Genomic DNA, 24,241 nt, shown 5'->3' on the forward strand with positions numbered 1-24,241 from the left:
TAACTAGTTGCTTTAAATTCTAGTTGTTTAGCAAAATTTTTTATAATTCGCGTACGTGGTATCGACAAATGGAATAATGTTTAGAATGAAAATCACTTCACCGACTGCAGATACACGATCCTCAATCGAGTCGATCAAAAGAAAATCTTGAATGTGCGCTTGGGAGAATCAATGAGGAAAACTTATCCCGCAAAATATTGACTTTCACTTCCGCGTCTGAAGGCTGAACATACCCCACGTGCGTTCCGCATCGTTAGCACGTAACACTTCTACCAACATGTGACCGATTTGCTAAACATTCTCTTCTATTCGTACTGGCTATAATTACGATGATTTTTTTTAAACATTTTCTCTATAAAATTGATTACGTCAGACCTAGACTTTTGCCTGAAATGCAGCAATCATAAAAATCTATGATAATATTCAGCAAATCTGGCTAAATAAAAATAGAATTTTTTATTTCGTATATGTAAGCGTATAGCGGAACAAATAATTGTTTTAAATCTTCAACATGACAATCAATAAAAAAATTAGTTTCGTAATTTTTGTCTTTGAACAAATAATTTATTTTTCGATACTTGAGCGATTTAATTAGGCATGACTAGCATTCTTAAAGAAAGTTGTCAACCTTGCAGTACTAATATGTTAATAATAAATATGTTTGTTTATCTAAATATAATATCATTTCTCGAACGCTATTCACATTCGAAACGTCGTAAGTTCCGCTTGATTCATATTTTTCATATTACATATATTACATATATTTCTCGACTATCCGCAGTTAATTGAAATTGCGATATTTCACAAGCCTTTACAATATAAAATATATAATATATTATTACTTTGTATAAGGAACATTAAATATACATGACACCGGAGAAATTCCTTTTTATGAAAACATAATCCCTTCTTTCTTTAGAAATTCTATAGAGGAGATCAAATAATAACGTTATTATTTAATTCTGTTCATACATATATCTTTTAATTCTAAATGTTCAAGCTTTTTTCGTTATCGACGTCATTTATGTAATCTATGTAAATCGAGAAAGGAGAAAGATAAAATTAAAATCCGTGCCAACGTGCCAAATTGTCACCACGACCTTAATGATAACCACTGGCTATGAAATCCCGAGGGCATCGGTGTGACTGAAAAAGAAAGATTCAACGCCAGCACACGTAATACGAATACTTTCGCGGTGCATCGAAAACAAGAGCAAAGATTCGAAACCGATCTCCTGCTTCCTGAGCAAGGACTGGTTCGGAACCGCGCATGCATGCAGTCGATCACGTAGAAAGCTCGGTTGCATAAGCCACAACCGGATCTCACCAGACGTTTTTTCCGACGAAGGAAGAGAGATGAGAGCAACGGAGTACGGATGGTGAAGAGGGACAGATTGGGAAATTCGGAGAAACTTTGAAAACTATTGATGCACCCGGGAACGCGACGGACTTCGTGGCCGGCTGGTGAGAGTCGCTGAAAGTTGTTTGTAACAATTTTACGTGCATTGACCTTATGTAAACATTAAATAAAAGTGAAAACGCTGCATAAGATCATTCTATTACTCAATTTTCGCTGAAGATCCGGGATTCACTTGACACTCATGTGTTATTATTACTTCCTTCTCACTTGGATATTCCCGTAAGATATAACGAAAGGAAATGTTCATTTCAAGTTTATGAAATATGAAAAACATTAAGTAACACAACAGGGTATGTAATAAAGAAATTAAAAGTATTTTCGACTATATGTGTGTACATACCGGAATAATCCCTGTAAAAGTTTTTCTCAACTGTACATGACTCTCTTGGCGCATTGCTGTGAAACGTTGTGAGCTCATTGCATTTTCCAAGAACTTGTTTACTTTAAAATAATTTACGAAGGTTTGATCTCGTAAATTTAAAAAACGATTAAAAGAAACGATGCGTTTACGCGAAAATCGATTTGTAAAGTGTCGTATATTTTTACGTTGTAGATTTTTACGGTCGTTACATCCGAGATAAAAACTTAGATCTTCAATAATTCTCTCACCACACGGGAAGATAAAAAGTATAAGCACACAGAGAAAGTTCATGAAGAGCCGGGGAGTGTAGAGTTTTACAGTAAATATACCTCTCTGGTATATTTCTACTCTTTTAATAACACAATAAAAATTCTGTGTGTATGATATGAATAAAATATAGTGGCGATTAAAGTTTTGGACTTCTGTATTAAACAAAGAGGTAAATCCGAGTGCCGACATAGTGTCAGACACACAAGAGGCGTTTTATCATCATTGTCTTTATCTTTGTGTCAGTGAAAAAAAAAGCTTACATTTGCTTCCAGATATAAGACTCATATTTCTTCTGTTTACAGTCGAGTAAGCCAGATGCCTCTCATGAGGAAAATTCCCTTCGTCTTGGACCCCTTTTTTCACAATTTTCCAGGCTATACTATCTAGAAAAATACCTGCCTCGTCAATTTCAGTCCTTCTCGACATCGCTTATTCGCTGCCAATCTCAACTAAGATCAATCATCTCTCCTCTACTTCTTCACTTTATTATTTTAGATGACAGAAACCTTCTTATGATGGATAATATACGTAAACCTATTATTGATAAGAATGTTAAAGATTTCTATGTACATAAAATTAAAAAGAGATTTTCTCAGTTTCTGTATATATTTGTGTATTATGCTTCGCTTATCGAGTGAATTGTTTATTACTGAACTAAATATTTAACATTGATTTTTCGGCTTTGGTATATGATTCATTTAACAAAAAGCGTTATAATTATGTAGATATCTACGCGACTAAATAATTAATACTGATTATTAAAAACTATTAATAACAACACTTTTGAAACTATATATCGTATAATTAGACCATTCAAATACTCTCTCTATACAATAAGTTAACGGGTGAGAATAGCTATTTGCATTGTAACGTAAATGGCTTCTAAGCATACCTTAGAAATGAAATCCATATGAGCCTTTTACTAATTAGCCATTCCTCTGATTTACATTCGTGACGGGAATAGTCTGCTAACATTTTCTGAATTAAACACCTGTATTATAGTTCCCTCAACCAGAGTACCAACGTATACATTAATTAAAATTATAATTACTTTTGTATTAAATAAAAAGTAAACGAAAATAATTATATTACCATTGTTTTTTTTTTACTAATCCTTGATTTAATTTAATATGGAGAAATTATTGGTATTCTATTATGTGTGATGATAAATTATTATTAATTGCATTTTATAAATAAAAGCAGCAAAGTTCTTCTGGATGAATCATTTTTAATATACATTTTTCTATAAAATAATAATAGCCTATTCTTTGTAAATATTTCTTAATATACAGTTATCTTGAAATAGTTTATTTATTTAAATAATAGTGTATGTGCTATAAATTATGAGGAATATGAAGTAGTTAGCAATACGAATTAGTTGATTTCACAATGATTATATAATGTCTAATTTTGAAACTGTATGCTACATAAGAAAATGTATGTTATGCGCATATATAATGTAATGTTACAATGTGAAAAATTAAATCTCGGCTTTCGATAAAACTTTATTTACACGATAGTATAAGCACCATAAATTACAAGCAATGTTTACGAATGTAGTTCATTTCGTAATGATTATGTAATATTTAATTTTAAGACTGTATCCCAAGTAAGAAAATACATGCTATAAAAGTGCATATGTAGTCTGTTTTACGAATAATGTTGCAGTGTAAAACTTAAATAAACTGACTTTTAATATAAATTTTACAAGCTATTAATTATAATAAAATTTGTTATCAACAAATATTATTAGGATGAAAAAATACTAAGATTTATCTCATAAGACAAAATATCTTATATGTATAATTACACTAATTACTCTAATCAAAATTCATGGTTTTGAATTATTTACGTATATTTTTTCTTGCATTTTAAAATATTTATTTAAAATATACATTTAATAAAATATATTCTTTTAGCATTATATTTAAAAATATTAATCTTTATGCATTTTTAGCTCTGTATTTTTTAAAAATTAAGTAAGATACATAATTAAATTCTCAAAATAAATAAAAAACAAGAGAAAAGAAAAAACAGGCTACTGAGAATTCGCGCTAAAATTGCGCATTGCAATATAAATAAGATTTGAATATATTCACAACATTATATTGTATTAATATTAAAATTCAAAATTTATTTTACATTTTTAACAATAAAATTATCTTATATATGACAAAGAGAAGTAAGCTGTTGTCGTGTCAAATTTGACAACATAAGATTGACTATTTCATGAGGAATGTATAGGTATCTCTCATAAAACATCATGATTTTCATTGGATCTTAAGTATTTAAATTTATTACTACATTGACTGAATATTGAAGATGGCTAAAAGTCGAAATATGTACAACACTTTTTTTGTAATAGATTTCAGAATGCAGCCTATACATCGAGCGATTGGTTCTTACTTATAGATCCATAAATAAGAACCAATTTCTCGGTGAACTGGCGATATTCTGAAACCCATCGAAAAGAAAGTGTTGCAATCTTTTAGTTGCTGACTGTACACATGAAATGTAATGTTGTGAGTATATTCAAGTCTTACTTATAATGTATTACACAATTTTAACAGCGTGAATTCGCGGCAGTCTGTATTTTACTACTTCTTGTTAAAATATTTATTTTAAATACACATTTTTTTCAATATTGTGTTTTCACGGTATAAGTCTAGATTTTTGTAAAAACGAGATAATTTTTTGTTATGCATTTTTAATACGAACCAAATAGTGTTCCTCATATTTTTTATTCTATCTATGATGTCTGCATTATAAATAATTGTTGTTATACAATACACATGCAGTGTATTGTACAGAACAACTAAAATTTTTGCAAGAAAAATTTAATAGTTATTATTTATATAAGCAATCTTTACATTGACGAGTATAATAGTTCATCACATTATTGCAACTATGTAGAACAGTTTTTTGTCACTATCGCGAACAGCCGAGCATTAATAATCAGAAATAGAGCGTATCCGACAATATGGATATATTCTTCCGAGTCATTGTGATGAGATTACGAGTACAAAATGTAGCATTCGTTATAAACTTCATTGAAAATTAAAAAAATTACATCAAAGTATTTTGTAATAAGATAATAACAGACTAATATATAGTTGATACTTAAATCTTATTATGTTATTAATATTAACATAGTAATAATTAATATTAATAATAATTAATATTAACAGCGAAACAATATTTAATTTTTTAAACATTTTATTAATATTAATATTTTGTTAATATTAGCTATTCTTGATCAAACACGTCTTTCACGAATTCCACTACGAGCAGTAGAAAAACCGGCTAAGCCACGACATTTCTTCGCGACCTGGAGAAGGAAATGCGTTTACGGCGGTAAAGTGCATCGTCGTAAGAGAAAGGGGAACCTACTATTCACGGGTGAACGTTGCCGCAGACTTTATTCACTTCATTCAGTGCGTGATCCTTAGTCTGTCATATGTGCGGGCACCTTCCTCATTGGAGGAATTTTTTGTAATTTTACTCCGTGTGTTCGTTAATCAGTGAGAAAACGTGTGCGAATCGCAAAGTGCTGAAATCGAATAGATTATCCTCGTACAATTCGCGTTATCGTTTTTCAAAACTTGAATCAGTGAAATTAAATCAGTAAAAAACACATCGCGATTGATAAATATATTTTGACATCAAATTTAACGAAAATGAAAGAATTTTTTTTATTATACGTTGCCTATTAATTAAACATTTATAAGTATTCCACGCAAATAATACAATTATCATAACCATATTGCTATTGTAAACATCATTGATTATGACAATTAATGAGATGCTAAGCCTGATATATCTAAATCACTGTAGTCCGTAGCAAATTCGCTAGTGTTTGTTCGCAAAATCAGTACCACAATTAAGCATAATTCTCCGAATTCTGAACACTGAATCGGCATTTCCCGCAATCACGTATCTCTTCAGGCATGCTCGAGAATCCAGTCGAATAAGCACTCATTACAACAGCATTACAACGACTTCCTAAGAGGAATTTCATCGAAAGTTAAGATGACGGGATCTGGAGACCTTAACGACGGAAATCGGTGAACTCGATCTCCTCCGTTTATAAATAAAAAAAAAAATCTAGTCGATCATTTCCCAAAGCGCGAGTGAATTCTGCAAGGTGAATTCTTTAATAATAAACAGAGAAAGAATGGCACGTCCGTTGAGTTACCTTTTCGTGATCGTATGCATCGTTTACGAAGTGATCGCGGAGAAAGAATCAAATATCCTTAAGTTAAGCAGACCGCAAAAGGTTACTTCGAACGAGACTAAAACGACAAACTTTAACGTAACGGAATACGTGACAGAAAAGAATGAATCTGGCAAACAGTCGCCTTTAATTGCTTTCAGCAAGAATAATCCAGAATTGGACTGGAAGAATTACTTGAAGATGTTCGACGGAAACGAAGAAGAACACCGAGATCTCGACGTCGATTTTATGAAGGAGAAACTCGAAAAGACAGCTAACAGTATACAATGGCTCGCTGATCTTTATGATCCTCTCAGGTGGGCCAGAGTGCCCGGAAAACTTCAAGACGAATGTCGAAGAGATATGGAAAGGTTTCTCAGTGCACTGAGGGACGGAAAACTCTGGGCGGCAAAAAGTAAGTAACTGGTTGATTAAAATTTAGTTAATAAAATCCTTTCAAGATTCCTCAAAATTGAAATGTTTTCACATTGATTAATTTCTATAATTAAAAGATATAAATAACAATATGTGTTTTATAAATCTTGTCTTATCTAACAGTTTATTTTTGAAAAATAATTTAGATTCTTTATACATTTATGTATATTACATAATTTTATTTTTCGATAAAAATTTTGACAAGCATGATGAATTATTAATTTAAAAGTAATTGCAGAAAAAGAAAAAAAGAATATAGAAAGCATAATTACGAAATATAAATAATAATTGAGCTAAATAGAAAAAGTATAAGCAACAAAATCTGATTTTTGAGTGAAAAACCGTAATCAATTATTACAAAAATATATTCTTGAACTAGGATTAAAAGTATTTATGTTAGATGTATAAATATCATGATTATTAATGAATTATCAATCGTTATCATTTTAGACGTCATCATTTTATAAAATTCATTAATAAGCAATCAAAGCACTTTGACCTAGTTTACAGCGTAGATTTAGTAAACTTCCTGACACCTTACACAACTGCTCTTGAGTCTTTACTCTGTACGTTTCCTGCGAATACAGCATTACGGAAATGAAATTTGGTCGTTACTATTTTGAAGATGACACTCAGCAAGAGATTCGGAAGAGAATCAACAATGAAGTCATGCAAACGAATTGCATTGAAGTATTAACATAAATTTAGAATGGAACTTCTTATGAGTTTAAAATAAAAAGAGGGTGAGAAAGAAAAAGAGAAAGAAAATGCAATTGTTTCTATAAGATAAAATTTGTTTTAAAAAGAATTTTCCGTACCATTCAGAAATGTTATTTCGTTTCTTCTATAAATTCTATATATTGCATTGTATCTCTCTATTCTTTTTATTTTTATACTATAAATTTTCCGATAATTTATTTTTTACTATTAGATATTTTCTCTACAAATTGAAACTATAAACAAATTTCTTTTGCTACTGATAAATAAAAATAGATTGAAATATTACATATTTATATATAATTTAAGCATAAAATAAGCTATAAACATATAGAAATGCACACAAAAATATTTATTATGTACTGTTCAGGCTCTTCAATATTTCAATAATCTCGATCGAATAAGCGCTTTCGATATTTCATGCAAATTTCTTCTGCCATATGAAAATGCGCAGTTCAAATACATATATCCGTATTATAAAATATTATTACGTGTTTCTATTCAATTCAAACTATATATATATGTACACCAATATCATATAAGAAATTTAATTAAAGGATCGTATCATAATTGATAATTAAAAGAATGAGAGGGTACATCCTGCACGAATTATTTTACATAAGCGACATAATCAGTCACTTCACGAGATTAACTAATAACGTCGTCGTGGTGTACGATATCATTATCGGAACCGTCCGTCCGCGATTTAGAAAGTGAGAAAGACTTGGGAAGCTGAAGTAGCCGGCCCGATGAAAGCATGCAGCTGCACGAGCTGCAAAGTCACATTCGCGGTGCACGGATTTACAACGATTTCCAGTCACGAGCTACGTTCGCATTATCGATATCCGCAGTAATAACGTCGAACATATCAATGGCCAATTGACCGCGGCATCGTCCTATTTCGCATCGTGGCAAAACTTGCGAAACTGCAATCGCAGCAGCGCGACACGCGACACCCGGCGAGATCATCTTCGCGCGCGCCGCTCCAAGATATGTGATAGCGGCTCTTAAACGAGCCAAGAGTCGCATACCTGTAATTACACTTAGAAAGCGACACTAATTGTCGGAAGCAATTTTTTTATCCTTGACTCTATTAATGACTCACTTATCCTTTGAATATGCAAGAAATGGGATGTTTAAAGAAACTACATAATTATATATACACATGAGGAAATTTTTGGAGCGTGATTTACTTTTAGAACGATCAAATGCAACTTTGCAGCCGCACAGCTTGCGTGTCTGTCGAGTATGGAAAAGTTTTAAAATACGTTTAAACGTCAGAAAAAGTTAGAGCGACCGTTTTACGAGACGACGGAAATAATTGCGTTAAGCAATGCAATCACGAAATATACGACGGGAATAAACAAAACTTGGGCAATTATCAAGTTGCCGCGCGACAAGCAATAAAAAGTTGCATCGGTAATTTCGTGTCTCATTGTTGCGGAGATTATTTCCAAATGCTACGCGGAAAAAGGACTTGCATTAGGCAATCTCTTTCGATGCTTTGATCTCGCGACTGTCATAACACGCCACAACGAGTCATTATTCTTAAAGCCAGATTACCCATCAATCAGTCGGACGCGTTACGCCATTGTTGAGAATTTCATCGCCAAAATGCAGCAATAACTTTACGTCTCGAAACAATTCTACAGTGACTTTATAGCTCTTTGCTTCTGTCTACGCAATATATCACGAATATAGATGGAAATTCAATTACGACGTCTGCCAATTTAACTTAACTTTAACTTTCGCTGAGAAGTCATATCGTCTTGGAACGAGGTGGAGAAATTATCGTCTATACGCGTCGAAAGTATGCAGTACGCTTTATTTTAACGCCATTTACGTTACAGCCTTTCAAAATTTCCTCACGGTTCATTTGCGTAATACCAATAGAGAGATTCTTCTAGATTATCGCACAAAATTGATCACTTTCGCGATAACAGAGCAACGCGTTACGTTCTCGCGGTGGTGATCGGTCGATGCGAACATGTGCATATGCAGAGAGCCCCGACAACACTTTCTACTCTCGTGATCAACACGAGTCACTTTACGTAACTGACAATGAACCTTCCGCCGACAACCGTGTAATCAAACTCCACGGGGAACTTGAGACAAACGAAATTTTATTGCGTTCCCGGTGCGGACGGTGACAGACGTTCAAAGAGAAAAACGGGGGAAAAAAGTTATGAAGCAACCGTAACCGAGACGTAGCATCCGGGTAGCTACCGTTCCGGAAAGATCTCGAGAATATCTTTCCCAAAAAAGAAAATGCCAAGCATATTGTCCGTGCAAATATTTCCGCAAATTTGTCATGCCTAGCTGTTTTGTAATCTTACAAGTCTCTTCTCACGTCCTTCGTAAGGGACACGTGATAAATGTCATACGAAAGTGACACGCTTATTTCGTTCGTTCCGCTCCGATAACTAACAATTATTTTTCATCGTTTCGACTGGCTTTCCTTTTCAGTGTCAGACGCGAGTGGCCGCTACTCCTCGCAATTTCACTTTGGCAACGGTTTCTGGCTGGGATCGATCACCCTCTGCAGGGAGCTCAATATCACCGACAGAAAAACTATAATGAACATCGAGGAGCAAGCACCTTTTTCCTTGAGGTTTCACGTGGCAAGATTTTATCTGAATCTTCCGAAAGAGGTCGACTTTTCAGTGAGTAATAATAATGAGCTTACGCTATTACCACGTTATAATTATTAAATCTTTGTAACTACAAAGATTAAGTACTTGAATAATAAATAATCAATCTTTTATTCCCATATTTATGTATGTATATATAAATGGTTTAAATAAATTTGAGAAGTATCTTTCTATATATACATTTTTAAATGTATCATAATAAATATGTACATTTTTTATACTTGACATAATTAACGGCTTATAATAAAAAAAAGTTATATTAATAGTATTAGATTTCTAATTAGAAATAATCTTAGCAATTCAATAATATCATTATAATGAAACATACTTGTGTGTGTTGTATTAAAATAATAGTATTGAATTAAGATTATCTCCAATCAGACTAATGCCGTTAATATATCATTTTTTTGTCGTATCATGTACAAAAGATGCATTAAGTAATTTACAAATAACCATTTTAATTCTTAATTATTTCCATAATTATCTTCAGTAATTATACTTGTGATCTTATCATTGCCACATCATTATTCATAACGGGATGCAACGAAGCGGATTATTACAATATGCGACGCGCGTTTAGTGAATTAGTGTATTTCCTATTCGACGACATAGTTTCATCATTCCGTACTTGTATACTGCGATAGTACATAAACTACACTGTACTCGAGAATTAATTAAGCATCGGGTACCCTGAGTAAGCTGACGAAATCGTTATGAGACATTATATATCTATATATTTCTAGAATTGTACATCAACTATTAATTGCTACGTATTGTTACACAATGATTATTTACGACTGTAAATAATCCACGTTTAACCGCGATAGCAGACAAAGATATTAAAATAGTAAGGATAAAAATCATTGTTCTCTTTCTCTCTTTTTCTTTTACTTAAGATATCAAGTATATTTCGATTATGTGTAATAACAAACACTAATAATTGAATTTAAAGTATCTTATTTATAGTATCTTATAATTTGGTTTTATTTGGAAATATTTGTCTGTGACAAAACGTTTATTGAATCTTTCTAAGAATTTTATTTTAAATGAAATAAAATCAAATTATCATTAAATACAGATAAATTATAAAAAATAAATCTATTATTTTTATCTTAATAAATAAAAAATATAATTAATATTCGTTTTTTTTTTCAATAAAATTAGCAGAAATAAATCTGAAATATTTTTATTATCCTTCTTTAATTTATTTCCTATAGATATATCTATACTACAATACAATATATCTCGTAATTATCTAATAGTAATACTCTAATAAAAAAATTTTATGTTGCAAATAAACGGTGCACATTGTGAGCTTTATTTTGTAAGCTCTATATATAAACATAATAAATCGGCAAAAAGATCTTAAGTATTTTGGGAGTATGCACTATAACATTATAATCTCTTCTAGTCTATCCACTTTAAGCCAATAAATCTGCGAAATATTATCATTATTTGTGATAATACTTTCATTCTTCCGACTTGAATTTTTAATTATTCATATCTTTTATATATAATAATATATAATAAATTTTCACAGATCCATTATAACTCATATTGAAATAAAAGATAATTTAAAACTCACCGATACGAAGCGTAGCAGCGGAGTTGTCGTAACTACGTTGATCTGTAACATACAAATGTAGTCAGATCATATAATATCAATAAAAATAATTAATTTTGAAAAGTAAAATTGATAAGAACAAAGGACTCTTAACTTCGATAAACAATAAGTATATTAAAGAAAGCAAATTGTGAGAGTTAAAATTTTAGAAAGTAATTATTTCACGTATTGAATTTGTATATTAGTTCATTTTTTTCAGGTAAAGATTTGGTAAAATAATTATATATTTCTAGAAAAACAAATAATTTATAAAGAATAAATTAATAATATACCTCATGGTTGCTCCGCCGGCGCCCGATGCCTCCCAAGCCTCCTCCTCCTCTCAGAATTATTTGTTACACTCACACACTATCACTCGCGACACCGATTAATTACTATAACACTATATAACACTCGATTATTAAAATATGACAATCGTACGACACTTTAAGAGGCCTCGTTATCTGAAATAAAATAAAATATTATTTAAATGGCGTATTTCACGACTTTCCAATTTTTTAAAAATATATATTCTATTAGCATATTCGATTTAGATGCTTTGTGCTGTAAATTTCATTCTATCTTCATCATTTATTATATGCGAAATAAAGTTTTACAACGCGTGAACATCTAAATCGAACGCAGCCTCGATTTATATTCGCACTTTAATTGAGTTTAAATAAAATTATCATGTGAAATATCTATCTGCTACGAAAAAAAGCTATTATGTCTACTATTCGTGCCAATCATTTCCATTACAAAATTCTGAGAGTTTATTACTCGCGCAGATTTATGAGCGTTACTTGCCATCGATAAATGTGTAAGAAATGAGGTTTTACAGCAATTAACAATTACAATTTAACATTTAGAAGAGTAAAAACGCGATGAAACACGGAGCGACTCTCACTGTTTTTTGCCAATTTGTATGTCGAAATGCGAGTAATAACGCGGCGAACTTATGCAAACAATAGCGAGCAATATACAGAACACAAACAGAAAACGAATCAAGGTTGCGTGCCAACCGACATATTAGTATTCCGACTTTAATATTTTGTAAAAATTTTATATCCGGTAGTAATTTTAATTTACATTTCTGATGTCTTTATATAATTGATAATTAATATATTCTCGTTAAAATTGTAAGAGTTTATTAACCTGCTGATTTGTCTATTCTATTTGATACAAAATATAATTTTTTTTTACTAATAAGTTATTTTATTTAAAAAATTGTTTTCTGTGATACTTTACTTATTACTCGATAACTTCGTTTGTTAATGGAAAATCTTATTTTGTAAAAATTTTTTATTTTTTAGAGCTTTTTAATCCTAGCTATACACTTTTTTTCTTTGATATATATATATATCGGGTCCCTGGAACTCCATATTTGTTATCAACTTCCGTAAAAATGAACATATTTCAATTAATTTTTTTTTTTCAATTTTCGGAAGAAGAATTGATTAAGGAATAAGTTCATAATGTTTAAAAATCAATAGAATTAAAAGCTTCGAGATATATAGGATCAAAGAAAAAGAAAAGTTCAGAAATACGAAAAAAATCTCGATTTAGCAAATTGCACTGGGGCTTCTGGGACTCCAGTAAGTATACAGCTAGAGTTAATCATATTAACCTAAATAATATAATCGATCGTATAATAAATTTGAACAGATCAGCAGGGTTAATCACGCAGCTAAGGATTACTTGTTATGTTTGAACGTCTTTCGAATTAAAAATTAAGTAGAAACTCGAGAACTTTTCTATCTTGCAATTAACTGTTAGTACACATAATTTAGTCATTCGTGTCCTGCGCATTTCTTTTCTTTGAAATTCTAGAAGCACCTGACTAAATAATGATCTCTCCCTTTTTTAACATAACTGCACAGATACTTTTCAAAGATATTAAAATATATCTGAGAGAATCGTTTAATAATTATTTTATACTCGTAAAAGTTATTAAAATTATTCCGAAACACAAATCGACTCATCGTGTGCAGGAAAGGATGAAAAATCAATACGTGTATTAAAAGTTGTAAATAATTTACAATTTCCAAATTCTCATTGACTCGATTTTTCCAATAAAGAAGAAAAACTATTTCGACATACGCGTGGCTCTTGACTCGCTTAACTTGTGAGTATTCAATCGAACCTGTGAATCAATCGCGCCAGTCGATAATCTCTAATTGTAATATTTCACGTGTGGAATATTTCACGTTTCGGGAGATAACAATGTAGAGCGGCACGCGCCACTACCGCCTCGCTCGCGTTGCGACGCACGAATGATAGCGCGGTGACCTTGCGTGAGGCCAACGCTCGCGTCACGCACTACGCCGTCCCATTCAAATCAAACACGTACCGAGCGTTGCCTTTACAACGTTATTTTTTCGTAAAACGTTTATTTCATTCTGAAAAATATTTTTACGTGAAACCTTATTCGATACATTTGAAAGCAATCTCTATGTGTTCTTATCATACTTTGTCTTGTAGATTCATTAACGTGTTAAAGTTTAGATTTATGATTCATGTTAAATTATAAGATAAAAATTTTATTCGTAATTTTACCTATGTACGTGGAGTGCATGGTTTTTTTGATATACAATGTATGTATTTTAATACATACTTTATACATGTATGCAATCGGATTCTTCAAATATTTTGTGCGATATGGCATGTAAAATTATAAATTGGATTTTATTTTAAATGCTGATACAAATTGTAGATTGTATAAGTGAATTTAACTAATACATACGATTGAATCATTCGTGCTTGTGCATTTCTTTTCTCTAAAATATTAGAAGCATTTTACTGAACATATAGTCTGTATTTTCTTTCCTTTTTTACTACACAACTTTAACTATTTGTGTGTATATTGTAAAAATGTTATATTACGTATAAAAAATCTGTAAAAATTAAATACTTAATAATTTTTGAATAATTGTAAAAGTGATGAAAATTACTCGAAACACAAACAACCAATGATATATGATAAAGAATCGGAATATGTGAACCGAAACATTTATGCAGATTTATTAATTGTTGCTAAATTTTGACCCGAAAAAATATTTGATACTTTACTAACTAGATTGTTACTTTAAAAATTATAAATTTTTTAAAAATCTTTTATAGATCAAGAAAATAAAAGCTGTAAAAATGTAGTGATTCATTTTCTTTTTTAAATATTTCATTATATAAATATTCGTTAATTATTTTTAAATTGAAAGCGTAAAGAAATACATAAATGATCAAATTGAATAATCCAACAGAAAACTTATTCGTTATTAAAATATCCATTGTTTATTAATAATAATAATCCAATTTATTATTAATAATTAATTTGAAATCCAAGGAATAACATGTTACGTACAGGTAAAAAAGATACAAAATCATTTGTGCATGAAAAAAATGATTTTGCCGAAATATTAAAAAATTTAGCTAGTTACAGATCTGAAAATAATTTTGTTGAATTACTAATAATTATAAAAATATGATGAACAATAGTAAAAAATTTTTTGATACTTTAGGAATCAGCTATTAGCGTACATAATTATTTTGATAGTCCAACAAATTTATATTTTCAAATTTGTATCCAATTAAATTTTTAGATGCTTCAGCAATATCATTCTTTTTGTATGCATAATGAAAACCTATATATATATATATATATATATATTTCTATCACTTTCGATAAGTTCAAGATTTTCCAATATTAAAATTTCGTTCAGTTTTTATTACGATATATATATATATATATATATATATATATATATATATATATATATCGTAATAAAAACTGAATGAAATTTTAATATTGGAAAATCTTGAACTTATCGAAAGTGATAGAAAATATCGAGCACAGATCGGCGCATTTTTGTTAAGTTAGAGTAACAGCTGGGCAGTTTATTTCCTAAGAAAAAGTAAGTTTCGGCATTTGCACTAATAAGATTATTCGCTGACTTTAATCTCAAAGTTCGTCGATAGTTATTTCAAACACTGGAAATCCGCTATTACTCGCCTTTAATCTTGTTATCCTTGTGGAGTTTGACGATATCATTACGTGCTTAATTAATAGAATTTCCTGCCTAAGCAATTTCGCAATTTCACAGACTATGATCCGCACAATTTGCCGAGTATAAGTTATTACTAATTAAAAGAAAAAAGCATCCATCGTATTTCGATCTAGGACCAGTTTTAAATTCAATAAATTCAGCATTATCGAGCTGGAATCCTTTCTCTCTTGACGGTGACAGTAAGAGAGCAAAAAAACAAAAATAGAACACGTAGCGCATTATTAGAAGAACTGAAAAAGTTTGAACTACGTTTTTTTTTCATCGTCACGCGTTCTCATTTCCATTACTGCGCGTCGACGCGACTAAATGAAAATTATAATCTCGAACATTGAACGAGCTCGACTATCACTATATTTTTGCGAGAATACGTGAATTTTTTGTGATGTGAAAAAGTATCACCCGTTTAAATATTCTTACGGAAAATCTAAATCCTGTCACTCTGCCTTTCATGTATAAAAATGTGTAAGCAACGAAACATGCAATGCAATCATAGAAAATATGTATGGAAGAGAAAGAGAGAGAGGTTTCTCAAAAAGCGTATTTCTGTTAGATTTTTTATAAATGGTCAGCGTACCTTTTAGTAAATCGATCATCAGCATCTTTTTTTTTTTAAGTGGTTAGCATTTTTTGCCATAGTACCTATATAAAGACATCAAAATGGAAGAGAGGTCTTCTATCCTGCAAGATTCATTTACTAATGAAATAATTTTCAAAGGACAGAAAATACTCTTCTCTAACGATATCATTTCATTTTCTTTCCAGACACGTCAGGTGTTTTTGGGTCTCTGCTTGCCAGGTACATGCGATCGCACATCCCTGACCTCGATGCTAAGGGCCAGTGCTGATAGAGTCGAACGCGAGGGCAATTCGACCTATCGATCGAGCGGCCCGAAAATTCACGTTGTTACGGTGAAGCCCGTGCCATCCAGCAATTACTGCGCCTGGCAAGATCCCAAATTTTACGTCCTTTCGTGAGTAATCCTAAAAATCCTCTTACAACCGAACCATAAATTGCTCGAAAAACTGTAGTTCAGCACGGCCAGTGAGTTCGTGATACGACTTTTCGCATCGCATAATAATTCAATATCGTTAAAAAATGCATCTATTTAGCGGAAAGAAGCAATCATGACGTAATTGTTAGTTAATTCCATTTCGTAAATTGATTGTTTCGATTGTTGTACGTGTATATATAATCATTTATAGACGATATTATTTAAATACGATGTTTTTATCATATTATCGTTCACGACGTTCTAGATAAGATTGGCTCCGATAATAGAAAAATATTATTCATGCGATTTAAAGTGCGAAAAGGACTTGAGCTACCTAACGGCGTAAGTTGGAAAATTTCATTCTAGGACACAGTGCTCTGATGGAACTTATGAAACTTGCTTGCCGCACTTTTGGTAAACGCAGATATCTCCTCCCCTTCGTATTCCTGAATATCAAAGTTGATATTTCTACGATATCGAAGAAGAATCGAAGTCTGTGCTCAGGAAAAATCTATTTCCTGCAGATAGAAATATTTGTTTTCAATTCGAATGTAATTTCGCTTTATTATATTTGATACTTGAAAGAACAATTTCAATATTAAACTGTATGTACGGCGCATAAAAAAAGATTAAAAGTAAACGAATTTACGGTGTATAAAAAAGATCGAAAGTAAACGAATTTTGTGTAATTAAAAAGAAATTAACTTTTTCAATTAAAAGATGCGATATATCTCGAATACATAATATTCATATCGATATTTAAGAACGAAGTGTGTTTTAAAAGCATTATTTTGTTCGATGCGTATATAAAATTGTTTTATCGGCTATTACAAAATATACGCCCAGTTTTACGGCATGAAATTTATAAGAGGTAAAGTAGGGATATAGTATTTCAAGGGCCATCGCGATCGATACTGTTCTGTATTAACCTGCAATTTTCCAAACAAAACATGCATAATTAAATTTATGCTTACATTCATTTTAATAATAAATAAATACGGAGAAATTATATAAGCATTTATATAAGAGAGCATTATTGCCTAACTTTAAAATTCGCGATATGATCAGACAGAAATTTTGCAATCATACATTACATAATACAATACAGAGGATCATTTCATTTTGAGTAACGAATTCATGCACGACGTAAACAAGAAAAATGCGTCGTAATTATACACATACCCCTATGGTGAGCTTAAAAAGAAATTAATTACAAGCTCTCTCATAATTCTCGTAACTAAAGCGCGCCAGAATCATGACAATATATACTTATATATTCTTCCCTTTAAAAACACCTCTCTTATTCTAAAACCCTATATAACATTCATTCATTCTCAAAAATCTGGGTTTATGTGATGTAATACATCAAATGGATAGCAAATAAAAAAGAATTCTCTTCATAAATTTTTCATGTGTTTTATATATATTTTTTTCATACATCAAGAAATTAATCCTGCAGCTTACGATATTTTATATCAGTGATATAAATAAGAAGTTAACAGAAATTCAATCGAACAGATTGTGAATTTCATAGGATTAAAATAGACAGCTGTAAACGAGTTATATACTTCGAACTGTACGAGTGGAAATTAATTCAAGTTCTCGTTAGAGAAAGCTTAAGCATTTGAAACTGCGTTGAACCGAAAGACCGAGGATCATTGTCCGCGTATATGCCGGCAGTTTGGGCATTCGAAAAGTTCGATCCACGACAGTAGTCATGTCGTACGATATCTCTAACGTGCGAGTGAAAGCAAGAGTTCTGCGAGGATTGGTTAATTTCGATCACGGATTGCACAGTCAAACTTTGGTTGTATCCACCCGAAGTTCGGGGCCTCGTTAACCGGAACGTTACGGAGAAAGGCACGGATCTCTCGTCATTCATGGAAAAATACTCTTTCATTTTCTCGCTTTCTGATCGAAAATTGTATTTTTCCGCGCGTGGTAAAGTACCACTGCTTTTTAATCGACTCGATCGAACGAGATCGCCGCGGCAGATTATTTATTACGCGGTCGAGATAGTTTGCGCGTGAAATACGATTTATGCGCATCTGACGTGACCGGTTACGTGAGCGCGTAAGCGGTACACCCGCGAAAAGAAAGTGCGGGAAGTATTTATGTTGCACACGTGAACGCTTAATTGCCACGAGTATAAGCGGCAATCGCGCAAACCCACAAAATATATGTAGTATGTTTGCTCGACCTCACGCTACACATTATACCGTGGCAATGAATCGATACTATGAGACAGTTCTTGGGTGATAGGTAGCATTGCCATATATTTCAAGTCGTGTATTTAGGTCGACGATTACGTATTTACAAAATGAAAAGCTTAGTTCATACGAATTACTGGTACACACGTTTCGCACAGTTTAGAAAGTAAATAAAGTAAATAAACAGAATCTTTTAATCAAGAATCTATTATTTATGAAAGTGAACACTTTCAATTTAACTCAGTTTATCTGTTAGGTAACTTCGATATATCTTTGCTGGATATCGTTAGTACATGTATTTCTCAATTTGGGACAAAATCCGAGAGAGCAAAGTTTACATCGTCATAAGTATGTATCGCACGAACGCAGGACAGAAAACTTAAAAGGGGCTTCATTCCTTCCTTTCCTTTTAAGTTTAAGTCAAGTTTTCTAATTTGCGCCCGCTCGAAGAAAAATTGGCGAGCAACTATTTGAAATCAGTGCCAAACGTTGTTTAGCATACTTTCGCGGTTACGTTTCACTCGCGACGTTTTCACGTCGCTCATCTATCGAAAGGAGGGAATTACAACGTACGTACGAACGTCAATCGTTGCGTAATGACACTCGTGCGATCTAGTAGTGTTCAGCAAACAAGACAAATGCAAACAGCCGGGGTATCATGGATGTCAAATTGAGCAAGTGTTGATTGCACAGACCTGACGATGCAACTGCTAACGTGTCACCATCGTTAGTCTTTTCTAACTCCCGTCTCCACATCCCTTGCGGCATATGGCTCGCAATGCATACCGACTTTTGCCATAAATGTTATGTAAATTGCATAACTCCCTACGGTCAGCTGAAAACCCACTACGCTTAATAAGAACAAGACATTCGTGTCTTATGTATCGCGATCTTATGTATCGTGTAATAAATTGCACGCGATCTCGGACATGCGATCCCCATGCTTTACGTCTCCATGTTCAAATTGCATTTTGAAGAAATGCATATTTCATTGATTCAACGCGATTATCTTAACCGCATCCTTTTCATATTATGCATGTAAATGAAATGTTGTCCGTCGAAGCGATTATTGGTCTGTCACATTCACATATAATGCTACTAATGTTCATTCATAAGTATCTGTTTTTATCCATCATTTTACCGACACGAAATTACAAGTGTAATAAAATACCACAAGTTATTATTATATATGATTAATCTCAAATTAAGGAATAAGAAGATAACTCAGGTATACAAATATAAATTGACGCCAGATTACGCTAAGTTTCTCTTATGAAATCATATCGTGTATATGATGGTAAGTTACTTCTGAAACATATGTTATATTCACAATCGTTAGACTATCGACTGGTACAGAATTTATTACGCGATATTACAATATTACACGTAGTATTATTATCTATTGCGTAAGAGAAGTGTAGTGATACTGTTTAAATAGCCGTTAGCATTACGCAGCTAATTGTGAGTCACCGATTAAATGCATGATACAGGAAAGTAGAACTTTTTCTTAATGGCAAAACGTTAATTATCTACCTACCGGGACACGCATTACATAATTCGTAACAGATTACAAAGCATCCGATTGAACGCCGATTGCCGAATGCGTATGCGTATGTTGTCGAGAACAGTGACAAAAAAAAATGGCGTGCGATGCAAGTAATTCCGGGTAGCCAATTTTCTGCGTCGGTCCACGTTGCAGATATTACATCAATCGGTGTTGCAACAACGTGACTTTTTACTGGCACAAGAATGTCGGCCGCAGAATTCGAAGAAATTGAAAAATGTTGCGTATGTTGCACGAAATTCATCAATTATTCAAGAATTCAGACGGATGATCCTTTTATAAATTCAGACAATACAATTCAACGTCATGTTTACACGTTTTTGTGAAACAAATTAAGATAAAACTAGGTTATGTCTTATTTAATTTATGCAAGGACGAAAGTAACTTGGTCAGTTTTCAACACCACCGATTATTAACACATAGGATATTAGGAAGGATTTATAAGGAGATTACATCGCTGATGAAGGTTTCAACATACATGGGGCATCGTTTGATGCCCCGTTTTTGCTCTGGTTGCAGCTATTTACCATTATTGCAGAACAACGCGCCGCGTTTGTGTCCTTGCGCGTAATGCATAATAACGATGAAGTTAACGAGACCGACGACGCAAGATTGTCCGCGGGTTGTCGAGAAACTGCACGGTTCAATTTCCAAGGAGAGTTACAATCTAATGGTCCGATTTAGCGACTCATACGGTCTGTCCTAAAAAGTTAATCCGCGTGGAAAGACTAGTTTTCGCAAAATTTAATCACGAAAAGTAACACGCGCGGTTTTCAAATAACGCTATTTTTTTTTTCATTCGTTTCGGAATGAATTACGAAGCGGTCTGAATCGTATGAATAAAAGTGCATCGAATTTCTCGGATTTGCAAATAAATCGAACTGGGCTGATTCATTACGGAAATATTAGTCGCACGTTTAAAAACGACGAACGTCGGCTCGCATTTATTATTGAACGGTGAAATATCTACGAGGGATTTTTACCGACGAGAGACAAAATGAAAAATTTCATGTAGTTTCCTAAGTGCGGCTTGAGACAACGCGGATAAATCAAACGTGATAAACAAGACTCCTCGCAGCGACGCGACATGCGCTTTAAGTTATTACAGCTTTAAATTATCACTAAATCGATGGTTGCTTCATCTCGCGATGCTTCACCTCTCTCTAATCCGTAATATCGGAGTGTAAGTTGTAAAACTGCATTAAATAATTACAGCATTAATATAACGTTAACCAAGAATGAAATATTTTATAAAGTAGTATAATGCGTTAAACGATAATTTCAATTTCCCTTCATTTCATTAAAATAGATAAAGCTTTCATAATAAAAATTCATTCCGACAAACACGAGTTTAATATAAAAGTAAAAATTAAAAATAACGTTAAAATATATATAAAAAACTTTAGTGTGATCTTTCAATGATAAAATATTGAAGCGAAATATAATGAAAATATAAGTGATTAAATACGCAATTTGCGATACACAATATAGAGAAGTCAGAATAATATATTGCGACCTGAATCACAGGATTGTTGGAAATTCAGTTTACTGAGTTGAGAAGGAAACGTGTGGGTCGTAAATAATCCTTTTGGTTACAGTACGTCGCAACTCTCAGCAAGTAATTCTTCAAAAATATTTCCAGACAACCGTATATCGCATTGCGAACTATACGAGTTACACGTGTTATTATATGCGGTCTCTTAAATTTTGATAAACGTTCCGATCGATAAATGCTTCGATCGATAAATGCTTTTTTATACAATATTCGTAGTTCGTACACAAGTCCAAGATAACATTTACAGTTTGTTGCACAGGGCAGCAAACAAGACGATGAAAAAATTTATTTTTACCACAATTTTTTTTCTAAACATTCACTAGATTATTCTCTGACGGAACTAGAAAGAAATCGCTCAGTTAAACAGCTGACCCTCAAGAAAGCGACGTAATGTTCGGCGCACCGGCGTGCAATTATGCATCGGCCGACCGTGCATCGTGCGCACTTGCACGCATGTTGTGGACCTATTACGCAAGATTATAGAAAGCCCCCGGTACACGTGAAAGTGTTCGCGCTATCGTCTGCATTCCAGCAGAATGCGGGCCTCGGTAGATGCAAATCATGTCTTGGAGTGAGTTCGGGATCAATTTTTGCATTCGAAAACGTTGGATGAGCGACATTATTAATGATGCACAATATCCTATCAGTTTTTCGTAAAATTTTTATCAATGAGGTAGTACATCGATCATGGTATCGTTAAAGCTCAGTTTCACAACTCACTCACTTAACTCTTAATCGAGGTTCAACTTATTTCTAGAATTGAAAAGAGATAATATTAAGTTGAACCTCGATTAAGAGTTAATTGTGAATTGTGAAACTGAGCCTAAGAGATATTATTATTGAACTTTCGTTTTTATGTTCTTAATTTATTGAAATAGATGCGACCTCATTAAAATATATGTGCACGTGAATGTACGCTTAGCGATACTATTGTAACCTTGTGATAAGCGCATAACTTTCAATACATTGTCATCGTGTACGCAATTGCGACAGTAAACGTTCTCCCCGCGAAGTGACAAACAAGGAAACAGAACGAGAGCGAAGAAACGAGAGTAAATCAAATGAGAATTTAATTGACGGTGAACGCCAAACCAGATGTATAATAGCGAGTTAAATAAGCTGAATTGACTCACCAGAACTGATATATGTATGCAGCACAGCAACCATCAAGATCTGAAATAAAATATAAAAGATATAATTACTAACAAGTTACAAAAGAAAGTTGCGCGTTCTGTTCATTTATTTTTAACTTTGTATACAGACAAAAGTTTCGAGACGACTGTCGAGTATTCTATTGCGCGTACAATTCATTCAAGATTTTATTCAAGAAAATGAGAAAAAGATTTCTTTAGCAGATAAAAGTTATAAACGGCGATGGTAAGCAAAGAATTAAATCAGAACAGCGAAAATGCGAAGTATACAAGAAAGATGAAAGAAAAAGGAAAAGAAAAAGAAAAGAAGTGCAAAAAAAGATCGCAACAAAACTTCGTTTGTGAAACTTTTATTTATTCGCGTTCAAATCGCCTTTACTTATTCTTTTTCTTTTGTCGAAATTCGCACATAGTAGCGTGTTAAAATGGGTCGGATAAAAAAAAAGGAGAGAAAAAAGAAAAAAGAAAGCCTATTGCTATTCTATTTCCCGCGGAGAGCCACATTTAAGCTGCACACAAATGTACTGCGGGGAAAAGAAAGAAATCCACAAAAGCCCTCCTCCCGTACTCGAAATGTTCCGACAAGAATAATAATTTAAAGCCGACAAGAAGATATAAAGCGGAAGTTCCTTCGGCCGTTAGCCCCGAAAATAAGTGCGCGGTCCGAAACTACGAAATTCATTGTCTGAATGGCTTTATTCCGCGAAATTCCCATTCGCGATTTTGTAGTAGATAGTCGATGAATGAAAATCTAATAAAATAACTTTTTTGATTTTACACAGTTAAATATAAATACGTATATATAAATACGTATAAATAAAAACGTAAATACGCATAATATAAAAACGTATTATATGTATTAAATATAAATATGAATATATAAAACTTCAAGGAAGATAATATGGAAACTGTTTGTTGTTTATACTTTCAAAAAGTATTCATTTATTCCATTTTTCGTCACTTTGTGCGTTAATAAATCAAATTCGAAATTTTTGTAAAATAATAATTTTTGATAATATACATTAATCAGTTAAGTAA

General features: G+C 32.4%; 2 protein-coding genes across 3 annotated transcripts in view; one reads left to right on the plus strand and one right to left on the minus strand.

Annotated features, from left to right (window-relative positions):
• Nucleotides 1–24,241, minus strand: part of tyn (trynity) — a 196,376-nt gene that overhangs the window by 128,793 nt on the left and 43,342 nt on the right. The window contains exons 4-6 of one of the 2 annotated variants that reach the window (XM_087412159.1): nucleotides 23,186–23,225; nucleotides 11,964–12,134; nucleotides 11,653–11,694 (exon numbers count right to left, since the gene is read on the minus strand). The gene's annotated coding sequence lies outside the window, so the exon portion shown is untranslated. Of the gene's footprint in view, nucleotides 1–11,652; nucleotides 11,695–11,963; nucleotides 12,135–23,185; nucleotides 23,530–24,241 lie in introns of those variants that run through there. The other variant, XM_087412161.1, reaches the window with a different exon arrangement.
• Nucleotides 126–24,241, plus strand: part of LOC105151996 (nose resistant to fluoxetine protein 6) — a 33,915-nt gene continuing 9,799 nt past the window's right edge. The window contains exons 1-3 of the mRNA XM_011066004.2: nucleotides 126–6,679; nucleotides 9,883–10,079; nucleotides 16,494–16,702. Of these exons, the coding sequence (XP_011064306.2) occupies nucleotides 6,226–6,679; nucleotides 9,883–10,079; nucleotides 16,494–16,702 (860 nt within the window). The 5' untranslated portion in view covers nucleotides 126–6,225. The remainder of the gene's footprint in view (nucleotides 6,680–9,882; nucleotides 10,080–16,493; nucleotides 16,703–24,241) is intronic.

The sequence above is a fragment of the Acromyrmex echinatior genome, chromosome 12, assembly GCF_024713525.1.
Source record: "Acromyrmex echinatior isolate Ae372 chromosome 12, ASM2471352v2, whole genome shotgun sequence".
Lineage (NCBI taxonomy): Eukaryota > Metazoa > Arthropoda > Insecta > Hymenoptera > Formicidae > Acromyrmex > Acromyrmex echinatior.